At 50.0% G+C, this 10,000-nt stretch overlaps 1 protein-coding gene across 1 annotated transcript; it reads left to right on the top strand.

Annotated features, from left to right (window-relative positions):
* Nucleotides 1-6,251: 6,251 nt before the first annotated feature.
* Nucleotides 6,252-8,607, top strand: LOC138862361 (spidroin-2-like). Its single transcript, XM_070124098.1, has 2 exons — nt 6,252-6,924; nt 8,477-8,607. The coding sequence occupies exons 1-2, from the start codon at nt 6,252-6,254 to the stop codon at nt 8,605-8,607; spliced, it is 804 nt and encodes a 267-aa protein (XP_069980199.1).
* The last annotated feature ends 1,393 nt before the right edge of the window (nt 8,608-10,000 follow it).

The raw sequence follows: 10,000 nt of genomic DNA, 5'->3' as shown, positions 1-10,000 counted from the left end.
ACCCTCAAAGCAGACACAATCTTCATCGAACCAGACGCGAATGCCGCCCAGCTCGAAAGGAGAGCCGACAGGTAGACATAAAAAATGTTATGCATGCAGGACGCGGAAACTTCGCTCTCTCTCTCACTCTCTGATCTTCTCTCACTTTCACTTTCTCTCTCTCTTTTCCTTTCTCTTCTCTCCCTCTATCTCTGTCTGTCTCTTTTACTTCTTTCTTTTATTACAGCTGCTTGCTTTCCCACCCCCTATCTTGCTTCTCAATCTTATCCGGTTTCTCGTTCTCTCCCTTCTCCCCTCCGCCTTCCTCTGTTTGTCTGTCTGCCTGTCTTCGCTCCTAATATAAATTTCTCCCAAGGATTTATATAAAAACCTTAAAAAGTCTGGGAAGCTGCAGTCTCTCTTATAATTCATAAACAAAGAATAAACACACGTTTTCTTCGTTCGTACACAGGACGTTCTAGCTTTAACCATTCCACTATAAAAACAAGTTTCTCAAAATAATAATAAGAGAATAGGCGAGGAAGTGAAGAAGCTCCGGTTCCGCAGGACACCTATTTAACATCCTACAACCAGTGCGAACCCCCATGTAAAGCCGTGGCATTCATGGCACTCTGTCCTAAAACTACCATCGTTTTCTGTGACAAGTGTCTAGCGAAAACTGCCGAAATTATGATGAATTTATGATCATTAGTAAGGCAACACAGTCATTCCAATGTACTACTACTAATACGTTACTTACTCAAACCATGAATGTAAAGCGGGCAATCCCATGATCTCTAAGTCCTCTCAAAATTGCTCACGATTAATACCAAAACACGAGAAAACTAGTATGACAGACAAACCGGATCCAAATGCGCTCGCACACACGCACGCACGCACGCACGCACACACACCCAAGCACCCACAAATGCATAAAAACAAAGGTGCAAGTAGTCAGGAGGGGAAGGGGGAGGCAGGTTTAGCCTAGCTTAATTGTGATAAGAAATGAGACGCCACGAACTCACGGGGGTCAATACCATCCCTGTTTGTACAAGTGAAACCTACATGGTTATGTGGCACGCCATGCTGAGGCGGGGAACGGAGGTGGAGGAAGAGGAAAAGGACTGAGAAAAGCAAGAATTTGGAATTTAAAATAAAATATACCCACGATATAGACTGTGCGCAAACACGCGCACACACATACACACACACAAACAAATATACAAACAAACACAAACAAACCCACGCACACACAGACACACTGGCACACACAAACGCATACGCGCGGCCGTGCACACACACACACATGCATACATACATACATACATACACACACATTCACACGCACAAACGCGTGCGCGCGAGCACACCGCCGAGCACACACACACACGCACACACGCACACACGCGCACGCACACACGCACACACACAGACACAGACACACACCCACACACACACACACACACACACACACACACACACACACATTCACACGCACCAACGCGTGCGCGGGAGCACACCGTCCAACACCGTGTTCACGCACAAAAACCGAGCGACCTTGACCAGCCGACATTTTGCCAACAAATTCTCGCGGAGAAAAGTGTTATAACTCGGCCATCCCTCCAACCCTAAGCTGGCCTCTCGACCGCTGCGCTTCAACCTCCCACCTCCCATCCCTTACTTCCTTTTCCCCCTCTTCTCCTCTCCCCCCTACACCCCCTCCCTTCCCACTTCTCCCTCTCCTCCTCTTTCTACTCCCCTATCCCTTTTCCCCTTCACCACTCTTCCCTCCTTATTTTCCTCCTCCTCTTCCTCTTTTCTTCCCTCTCGATTTCAACTTCATTAGTTTATGCTTCTCTTCCTCCTCCTCTCTTCCCACTTCTCCCTCTCCTCCTTTTCCTCCTCTTCTCTTCCCACTTCTCTATCTCCTCAATTTCCTCCTCCTCTCTTCCCACTTCTCCCTCTCCTCCTCCCCCACTCTTCCCACTTCTTTTTTTTTTCCTCCTCAACTCTCCCCTCCTCAGACTTCCCTAATCGGAGAGTCCGCCTCGCCCTCTTTATTCACATCTTGTGTTTCTTTTTACCCCCTTTCTCTCCCTCCCTCTTTTCTGCGTCAACAAACCGTGCTCTTGCGTTCTCATTCGTCCTCTGCGCACCCCCCTTTCTCTCCCCTTCTCTTTCCCTTCTTTTCATCACCATCATTAATCTCCCCATTCTCTCCTTCCCTTGTCTTATCACTTTGCTTCATTTTCTCCTTCATTATTTCTTCTCCTCCGTCTTCCTGCTAATCATCATTATCTCTAGCCCCCATCATTGTTACTATCATATCTCTCTTCCCTCCCCGTCCTCTATCTATCTCTTACTTTCTTGCCGACATCACCTCTTTTCTCTCATCCATCTTTCTCATCCTCTTCCCCCTTTTCCTCACAACCAGTCGAACCATACAACCACAAACAAACAAATACACACACACACAGACACACATGCAGTGTCTCTGTCTGTCAGTCTCTCGCGACCAACACATCAACATTACACACACGTATAATTACACATCATACAACCCCACATCGCACCCTGGTTATGATAGACGTCCAAACACAATTTTTTCATTCCTCACATCCCTTTTTTCGCCCAAGCTTCTTCCCGCCCATCCTTAAGGGTGAAAGTCCTGGAGGAGCACATGGCGACTCCCAACCTTAGCAACCCAAGAGGGATACACCCCTTTCCACTGGTTGGGACAGCTTGCAAATCTCGACGTAAATAATCGTGATAAAAAAGCTAATGCTCTTAATAAACATACATCCAAAACAATGGACATTATTCAAAAAGTTAGTAGTATATTAATTCTGGAGACATTAGCATCTTACAATGTATTACATAATTTACGGAATTGTTAATGGCACATGAAGAAATAAATACAACAATAACACTAATACCAATACAAACAGTATTAATAACAATAACATTATGAACATCAAGAATGATAAAGATTTTCTACAAGGTAACAACCAAAATGCTATTATGATATCAACGTCAATACTACTATCAATGAAAAGAAGAAACATAATAATACATACAAGAGTTATGATAACAATAACCGTAATACAAAAAACAACAGCAACAATAATAACAAAACAACAACAATAATAAAAATGATAGAAATTATACCAAAATAACATACCATACCAAAACCATATGAATACCTACCAGCCTATGCATCACAAAAACAGTAATGACCAAAAACAAAAAGAAAACAACAACAATAACAACAATAATGCCCCGAATTTTATTGAGAATTTTCCTCTTTTTCCAATGTTTATTTTCCAAAGCCATAATATCCCCTAAACACGCACACGGCCACTACATAATATGCACTCGGATCAACAAGTAAACCGATTCTGGCCAAACACAACGTTAGAGCAATATTTACTGTGCTAATACTGCAATATCACGAACGATCGAAAAAAAAAATGTTGAACAGTAACAATAACAATAATTTCCCGATGAGATTATGATAACAACGGGGAAAATATGTTATAATGATAACGAAAACGAATGAAAGCAAAAACAACAACAAATAAAACAAATGATAATGATAATCATACAAAATCAACATGCCTTTGTTTCCATGTCACCCACATCAAAACTATCACCCATGCTTTTGCTTCTATGAAAAATAATACCCGTACCTTATCAATCTTCATAAAAAAATGGAAGGATGAAGGGCAGAAGGGAGGGGAGGGAGAGAAAAAGGGGAGAAGGGGGGAGGGAAGGGGAGGGGTGGGGAGGGGAGGGGTGGGGAGGGGAGGGGAGGGAAGGGGAAGGGAAAGAAGGGGAAGGCAAGGGAAGGAGAAAGGCAATGGGGAAGGGGAAAGGATAGGAAGGGAGGGAAAGAGAAAGAGACAAAGAGACAGAGAAAGAAAGAGAGAAAGAAAGAAAGAGAAGAGACAGGACTCTCACCAGTATCATATTATTCTTCCTCCACCTCTTCTTTTCCTTCTCCATCGGTGGCTTCGATAACCACTGTCGATGCCTTTTCCGTTTCCCATCTTTCCTCCTCTTCATCACAATAATCACCCTCCCCTCCTCACCCGCTTCTAATTTTCTTCTCTAACTACCTCTCCCCCCAAGCTTCGCATCCTCTCCGCCATCCCCACCTCTCTATGGGACTTACGAAGTCACCCTTGACCTTGACATAAAATAAAACACTTCTAGATAAAAAGAAAAGTGTCAAAACTAGAAAAAAACGAGGCTTCAGCTAACAAGGAAATCCAACAAGCGACACAAACAATCCTAAATAACTGAAACCTACATTAATAAAAAAGATAAAGAAACGGAAAAAAACAACAACATATATATACATATATAAATTCACTTTCACGAAAAAAAACAATTACAATAAGGACAACAACAAAAACGACCATAATGATAGTGATAATAAAACAGCAACACCAATAACAAGAACAGTAAAACGACGCTACTGACAGCTTCGTGCAAAGGGAAACTGTTTATAAGCAATGCGAGCGAGATCGTTAATACTCTCGTGCAAAGCGTTTTCATTCTCAGCCACAACCGCTAACCTCAGCATGCTGACCGCAACGCAGTAGGGGGGGGCAGGAGGAAAGGGGGGGAGGGCAGGAGGAATGGGGGTGGGGGGGCAGGAGGAAAGGGGGGGAGGGCAGGAGGAATGGGGGGGGGGCAGGAGTAAAGGCGGGTGCAGGAGAAAAGGGGGACAGGTGGAGAGGGAGAAGATAGGGGAGCAGGGAAAGAGAAGGGGAGAAAGAAAGGGGAGTGTGAGGGGAAGGGAGGGAAAGTGGGAGGTGAAAGAGGTAGAGAAGGAAGGAAGAGGAAAAAAAATACAGGTGAAGAAAGACGATACAAGAGGGTGATAACACTGAGGAGATAGATAATAAATAGATAACTGAATAGATGAATAGTTAAGCATCTTCTGATTGCATAAGAACAAAAAAGGACAAATGAAAGGGGATAAAAAAAAAAAAATTATATATATATATATATATATATATATATATATATATATATATATATATATATATATATATATATATATATATATATATATATATATATATATATATATATATATATATATATATATTATATATATACATCAGAAAGAGAAACGAGAAAAAAAATGTGAAAGAAAATATGAAAAACAAGTCCGACAAACAAGAGAGAGAAATAAGAAGTAATAAAAACGCATAGACAGCTAGACAGAGGGCGAGAGAGAGCGAACGAGCAGGAAACCAATCTCATCACACAGCCTCCGATGATCCTGATATTGCAATCACAGCGAATCCTCTCCCCGGGTCAGCCGCGACTACCAACAAAGCCTAGGACTAATTGTGAGCAGTTAGCTGAGGACAACCAGGTAATACTGCGCTACTCCCCCCCCCCTTCCCCCCTCCCTCCTCCACTCCCTTCAACGCACTCTCCTTTCCTCCCTTCCTCTCCCCTTGATGCCCCCTCCCTCTTCCCTCCACTCCCTTCAACGCACCCTCACCCCTTCCCTCCTGGCCCCCTGCCACCCCGCCCCTCCCCACGACTCCCCGCTGCCACCCATTAGCGTGCTCATATACACCGCTCATAACATGCTGCCTGGTTATTGCGACTGCCATGCTCTCTCTCTCTCTCTCTCTATTTCCCTTTTCCTTTCCCTTTCTGGTTCAGTACTCCTATTCGTCTTCCGTCTCTCTATCTCTTATTGTTTCTGCCTCTATCTCTGTCTGTCTCTCTCTCTCCCTCTCCCTTTCTCTCAATTTCTACCTATAAGTACAAGAGCTCATTAATACTTCTTTTTACTCTCTTAATCTCCCCATTGTTTCCCATCGCACATTTCTCCCTTCTCAGCGTCTCCTTCCCATGGTGCAATTAAGCCCTTCACTACCCCTTCCCCCCACCCCATACCCCCCTCAACTCCGTCAATTATAGAGGGTAAATGCTATCCCTGAGCCAGGCTGACCTCTGACCCCGGAGACGCTGACCTTCCCTTGAGATAATCGTCCAGCATTCTCGGCCAAATGGGAGTGTTTTCCATCCTCCCTATCCCTTCTTCTTCTTCTCTTCCTTCTGACCTCCTTTGCCGCCGCCACTACCACTACAACCATGCTCTTCTTCTTCTTCTTCCTCCTCCATACTGCCACCACCAACTCGAACTCCTTCACCACCACCATCACTATTCCCACCACCACCGACTCCACCACGTCGCCTCCCCGTCCAGCTGTTCCTCCTCCCCTCCTTCTTCGGCCCCCATGGGACTCCCCCACATCCCACGCCCACGGGACGTTCCTAGGATGCGAGGATCCCGACAGAATGAGGCTTGCCGAAACCTAAGCAAAGGAAACCCTATAGGATGCGCTGAAGGCTGGACAGCGGAGGGCGAAGAAAAGAGCACGGCAGAGTACGGCAGGGCGAGGAAAGGGCGCGGCAAAGTACGGCAGGGCGAGGAACGGGCACGGCAGAGTACGGCAGGGCGAGGAACGGGCACGGCAGAGTATGGCAGGGCGAGGAAAGGGCACGGCAGAGTATGGCAGGGCGAGGAAAGGGCACGGCAGAGTATGGCAGGGCGAGGAAAGGACACGGCAGAGTACGGCAGGGCGAGGAAAGGGCACGGCAGAGTATGGCAGGGCGAGGAAAGGGCGCGGCAAAATACGGCAGGGCGAGGAAAGGGCACGGCAGAGTACGGCAGGGCGAGGATAGGACACGGCAGAGTACGGCCGGGCGAGGAAAGGGCACGGCAAAGTACAGCAGGGCGAGGAAAGGGCACGGAGGGTACGGCCGGGCGAGGAAAGGGCACGGAGGGTACGGCCGGGCGAGGAAAGGGCACGGCAAAGTACAGCAGGGCGAGGAAAGGGCACAGCAGAGTACGGCCGGGCGAGGAAAGGGCACGGCAAAGTACAGCAGGACGAGGAAAGGGCACGGAGGGTACGGCCGGGCGAGGAAAGGGCACGGCAAAGTACTGCAGGGCGAGGAAAGGGCACGGCAGAGTATGGCAGGGCGAGGAAAGGGCACGGCAGAGTACGGCCGGGCGAGGAAAGGGCACGGCAAAGTACAGCAGGACGAGGAAAGGGCACGGCAGGGCGAAGAAAGGGCACGGCAAAGTACAGCAGGACGAGGAAAGGGCACGGAGGGTACGGCCGGGCGAGGAAAGGGCGCGGCAGAGTACGGCAGGGCGAGGGAAGGGCACGGCAGAGTACGGCAGGGCGAGGAAAGGGCACGGCAGAGTACGGCAGGGCGAGGAAAGGGCACGGCAGAGTACGGCAGGGCGAGGAAAGGGCACGGCAGAGTACGGCAGGGCGAGGAAAGGGCACGGCAGGGCGAGGAAAGGGCACGGCAGAGTACGGCAGGGCGAAGAAAGGGCACGGCAAAGTACGGCAGGGCGAGGAAAGGGCACGGTAGAGTACGGCAGGGCGAGGAAAGGGCACAGCAGAGTACGGCAGGGCGAGGAAAGGGCACGGCAGAGTACGGCAGGGCGAGGGAAGGGCACGGCAGAGTACGGCAGGGCGAGAAAAGGGCACGGCAGAGTATGGCAGGGCGAGGGAAGGGCACGGCAGAGTACGGCAGGGCAAGGGAGGGGCACGGCAGAGTATGGCAGGGCGAGGAAAGGGCACGGCAGAGTATGGCAGGGCGAGGAAAGGGCACGGCAGAGTACGGCAGGGCGAGGAAAGGGCACGGCAGAGTACGGCAGGGCGAGGAAAGGGCACGGCAGAGTATGGCAGGGCGAGGAAAGGGCACGGCAGAGTATGGCAGGGCGAGGAAAGAGCACGGCAGGGCGAGGGAGGGGCACGGCAGAGTACGGCAGGGCGAGGGAAGGGCACGGCAGAGTACGGCAGGGCGAGGGAAGGGCACGGCAGAGTACGGCAGGGCGAGGGAAGGGCACGGCAGAGTACGGCAGGGCGAGGGAAGGGCACGGCAGAGTACGGCAGGGCGAGGGAAGGGCACGGCAGAGTACGGCAGGGCGAGGGAGGGGCACGGCAGAGTATGGCAGGGCGAGGAAAGGGCACGGCAGAGTATGGCAGGGCGAGGAAAGGGCACGGCAGAGTACGGCAGGGCGAGGGAAGGGCACGGCAGAGTACGGCAGGGCGAGGGAAGGGCACGGGAGAGTATGGCAGGGCGAGAAAAGGGCACGGCAGAGTACGGCAGGTCGAGGAATTCCGGGCTTTGCTCTCGGGCCGGCATCGCGAGTATTAGGGCACCGGGATGGCAATCAACACAGAGACAGCGCGCCATATCCTATTCTTTGTCTTCCATCCACATCCTATTCTTTGTCTTCCAATCTTCTATATTCTATCCTAGGCCTTCAAATCTTCTACATTTTACTATATTTCCAATCCTTATCTAAGAGTCGCAGCGTTATTTCTATTCTACTCTAGATCATCCATCCCCTAACATCAGTTCTAAATCAACCCCATTACATTTCCATGATACCTGAGCCAGCTTCTATATCCTCTTCCTATTCCACGCGTCCTTCTTCTAGCAGGTCCCACGTACTCTCCCTTCCCAAATGAGTCCACCCCGGTAGAGTCAAGACGAGTCCTTGCAAAGAAAGTAGGCCCCCCTCCCCCGCACCATCGAGACCCCAACCCCCCCAGCACGACCGACCTCTGACTACCATGACTACCATACTCCAAAGCATCGTGGTAGAAAGCCAGCCAAGCCAAAGCATTGCCAAAGCAAGGATGGGTGTGTCTCCCCCCCCCTCCTCCCCTGTCAATACGGGGAGGAAATGCCCAGCGACGCCCTCGGTTTCCCTTGCCCCAACGGTCGCCGCGAGCGCTGGGTTTTCTGGGGGCATTCGCCTTCATTTTTTCAACTATTCCGTTTCTCTCTCGAAAATAATAGGATCAAACAATAGAACAATTCTCAGCCTAATCCGCCATAATCCGTAAGCATAACGTTCGACTTGCAGGATCGTTATCGGGGAAGGTGGAAGACGATGAGGAGAACCAACGCAAATATAATTTTGCACAATCCTTATATCCCTTACAGATTCTCCCTCTCTCTCTTTCTAACTCTCACCCTCTCCCTCTCCATCTCGCCCTCTTTTCTTCTCCCTCTCCTTCTCGCTCTCTCCCTACCCCTCCCCCTCTCCCTCCCTCCCCCGCCCTCACTCCCTTTCCTTTCCCTCCCTCCCCCTAACCCCTAAGCAAATAACCTCGGCGCCCACCAATTCCGAGCCGTCCCGAGCGCACTTCCCGGCAGCATTCGCACATTAACAGCAAAGCGAATCAATGGTTTCCAACAGTCAGCTCAGCGTTGTCGCAAAACCTCAAACACAGGCGGATGATGACAATGCTTCTCCCTCGCTACCATCATTAGGGCGATGACTCCGTGTAGCTGGGGGCGGCGGCGAAGGACGGGGCCCCCGGGGGGTGTCCCCTCCCTCCCCGGAATGCTGGGGGCGGCTTGCAGGAGGGGTAGGTGGAAGGGGAGGAAGGGGAAGAGGGGAGGTGGGGCGGGGAAAGAGGAGAGGAGAAAAAGGAAGAGGAGGAATGGAAGAGTGTGCGAAAAAAATACAGGGAAGAAGGACGAGAGACAAGAAACTGAGGGTTAATGTAAAGGCAGAAGAAAACAAAAGAATATGACAGGGGAAAATAATGGCAAACGGAAGCAAGAGAAGGAAAACGAGGGAGAATGGGTGGACAGTATAGAAAATCGAAAAAAGAAAGATAAGTGAAAGTAGCCAGAGTTGGGAGGAGAGAGGACGACGAGAGTGAGAGGCATTCCCAGGGCAGCTGGTGCCACAGGTGAGCTGGTGGGAAAGGTATTTCGGTGACTCTTACTCACCAGACAACCACCACAGTCACCTCTCTCTCTCTCTCTCTCTCTCTCTCTCTCTCTCTCTCTCTCTCTCTCTCTCTCTCTCTCTCTCTCTTCTTCTTCTCTTTACCAAACATCTTTCTTATCCCTGTACCGACGATTCACGCCACACGCGAGCCCCATCCCGAGCACCCTTGCCCCGCCGCGTCAAAGCCGCCCTCTCTCCTCCCCCGCCGCCCGC

This window comes from Penaeus vannamei, chromosome 8, assembly GCF_042767895.1.
Source record: "Penaeus vannamei isolate JL-2024 chromosome 8, ASM4276789v1, whole genome shotgun sequence".
NCBI lineage: Eukaryota > Metazoa > Arthropoda > Malacostraca > Decapoda > Penaeidae > Penaeus > Penaeus vannamei.
Note: the sequence above shows the minus strand (reverse complement) of the source record. Positions and strands in the feature narration are given on the sequence as shown.

What these genes read in the sequence shown, in the direction of transcription:
- LOC138862361 (XM_070124098.1), top strand. Translation starts at nt 6,252, where the DNA reads ATGGGACTCCCCCACATCCCACGCCCACGGGACGTTCCTAGGATGCGA. An exon ending in ACGAGGAAAGGGCACGGAGG is followed by an intron (nt 6,925 to 8,476) that starts GTACGGCCGGGC and finishes TCCTTCTTCTAG; the next exon opens with CAGGTCCCACGTACTCTCCC.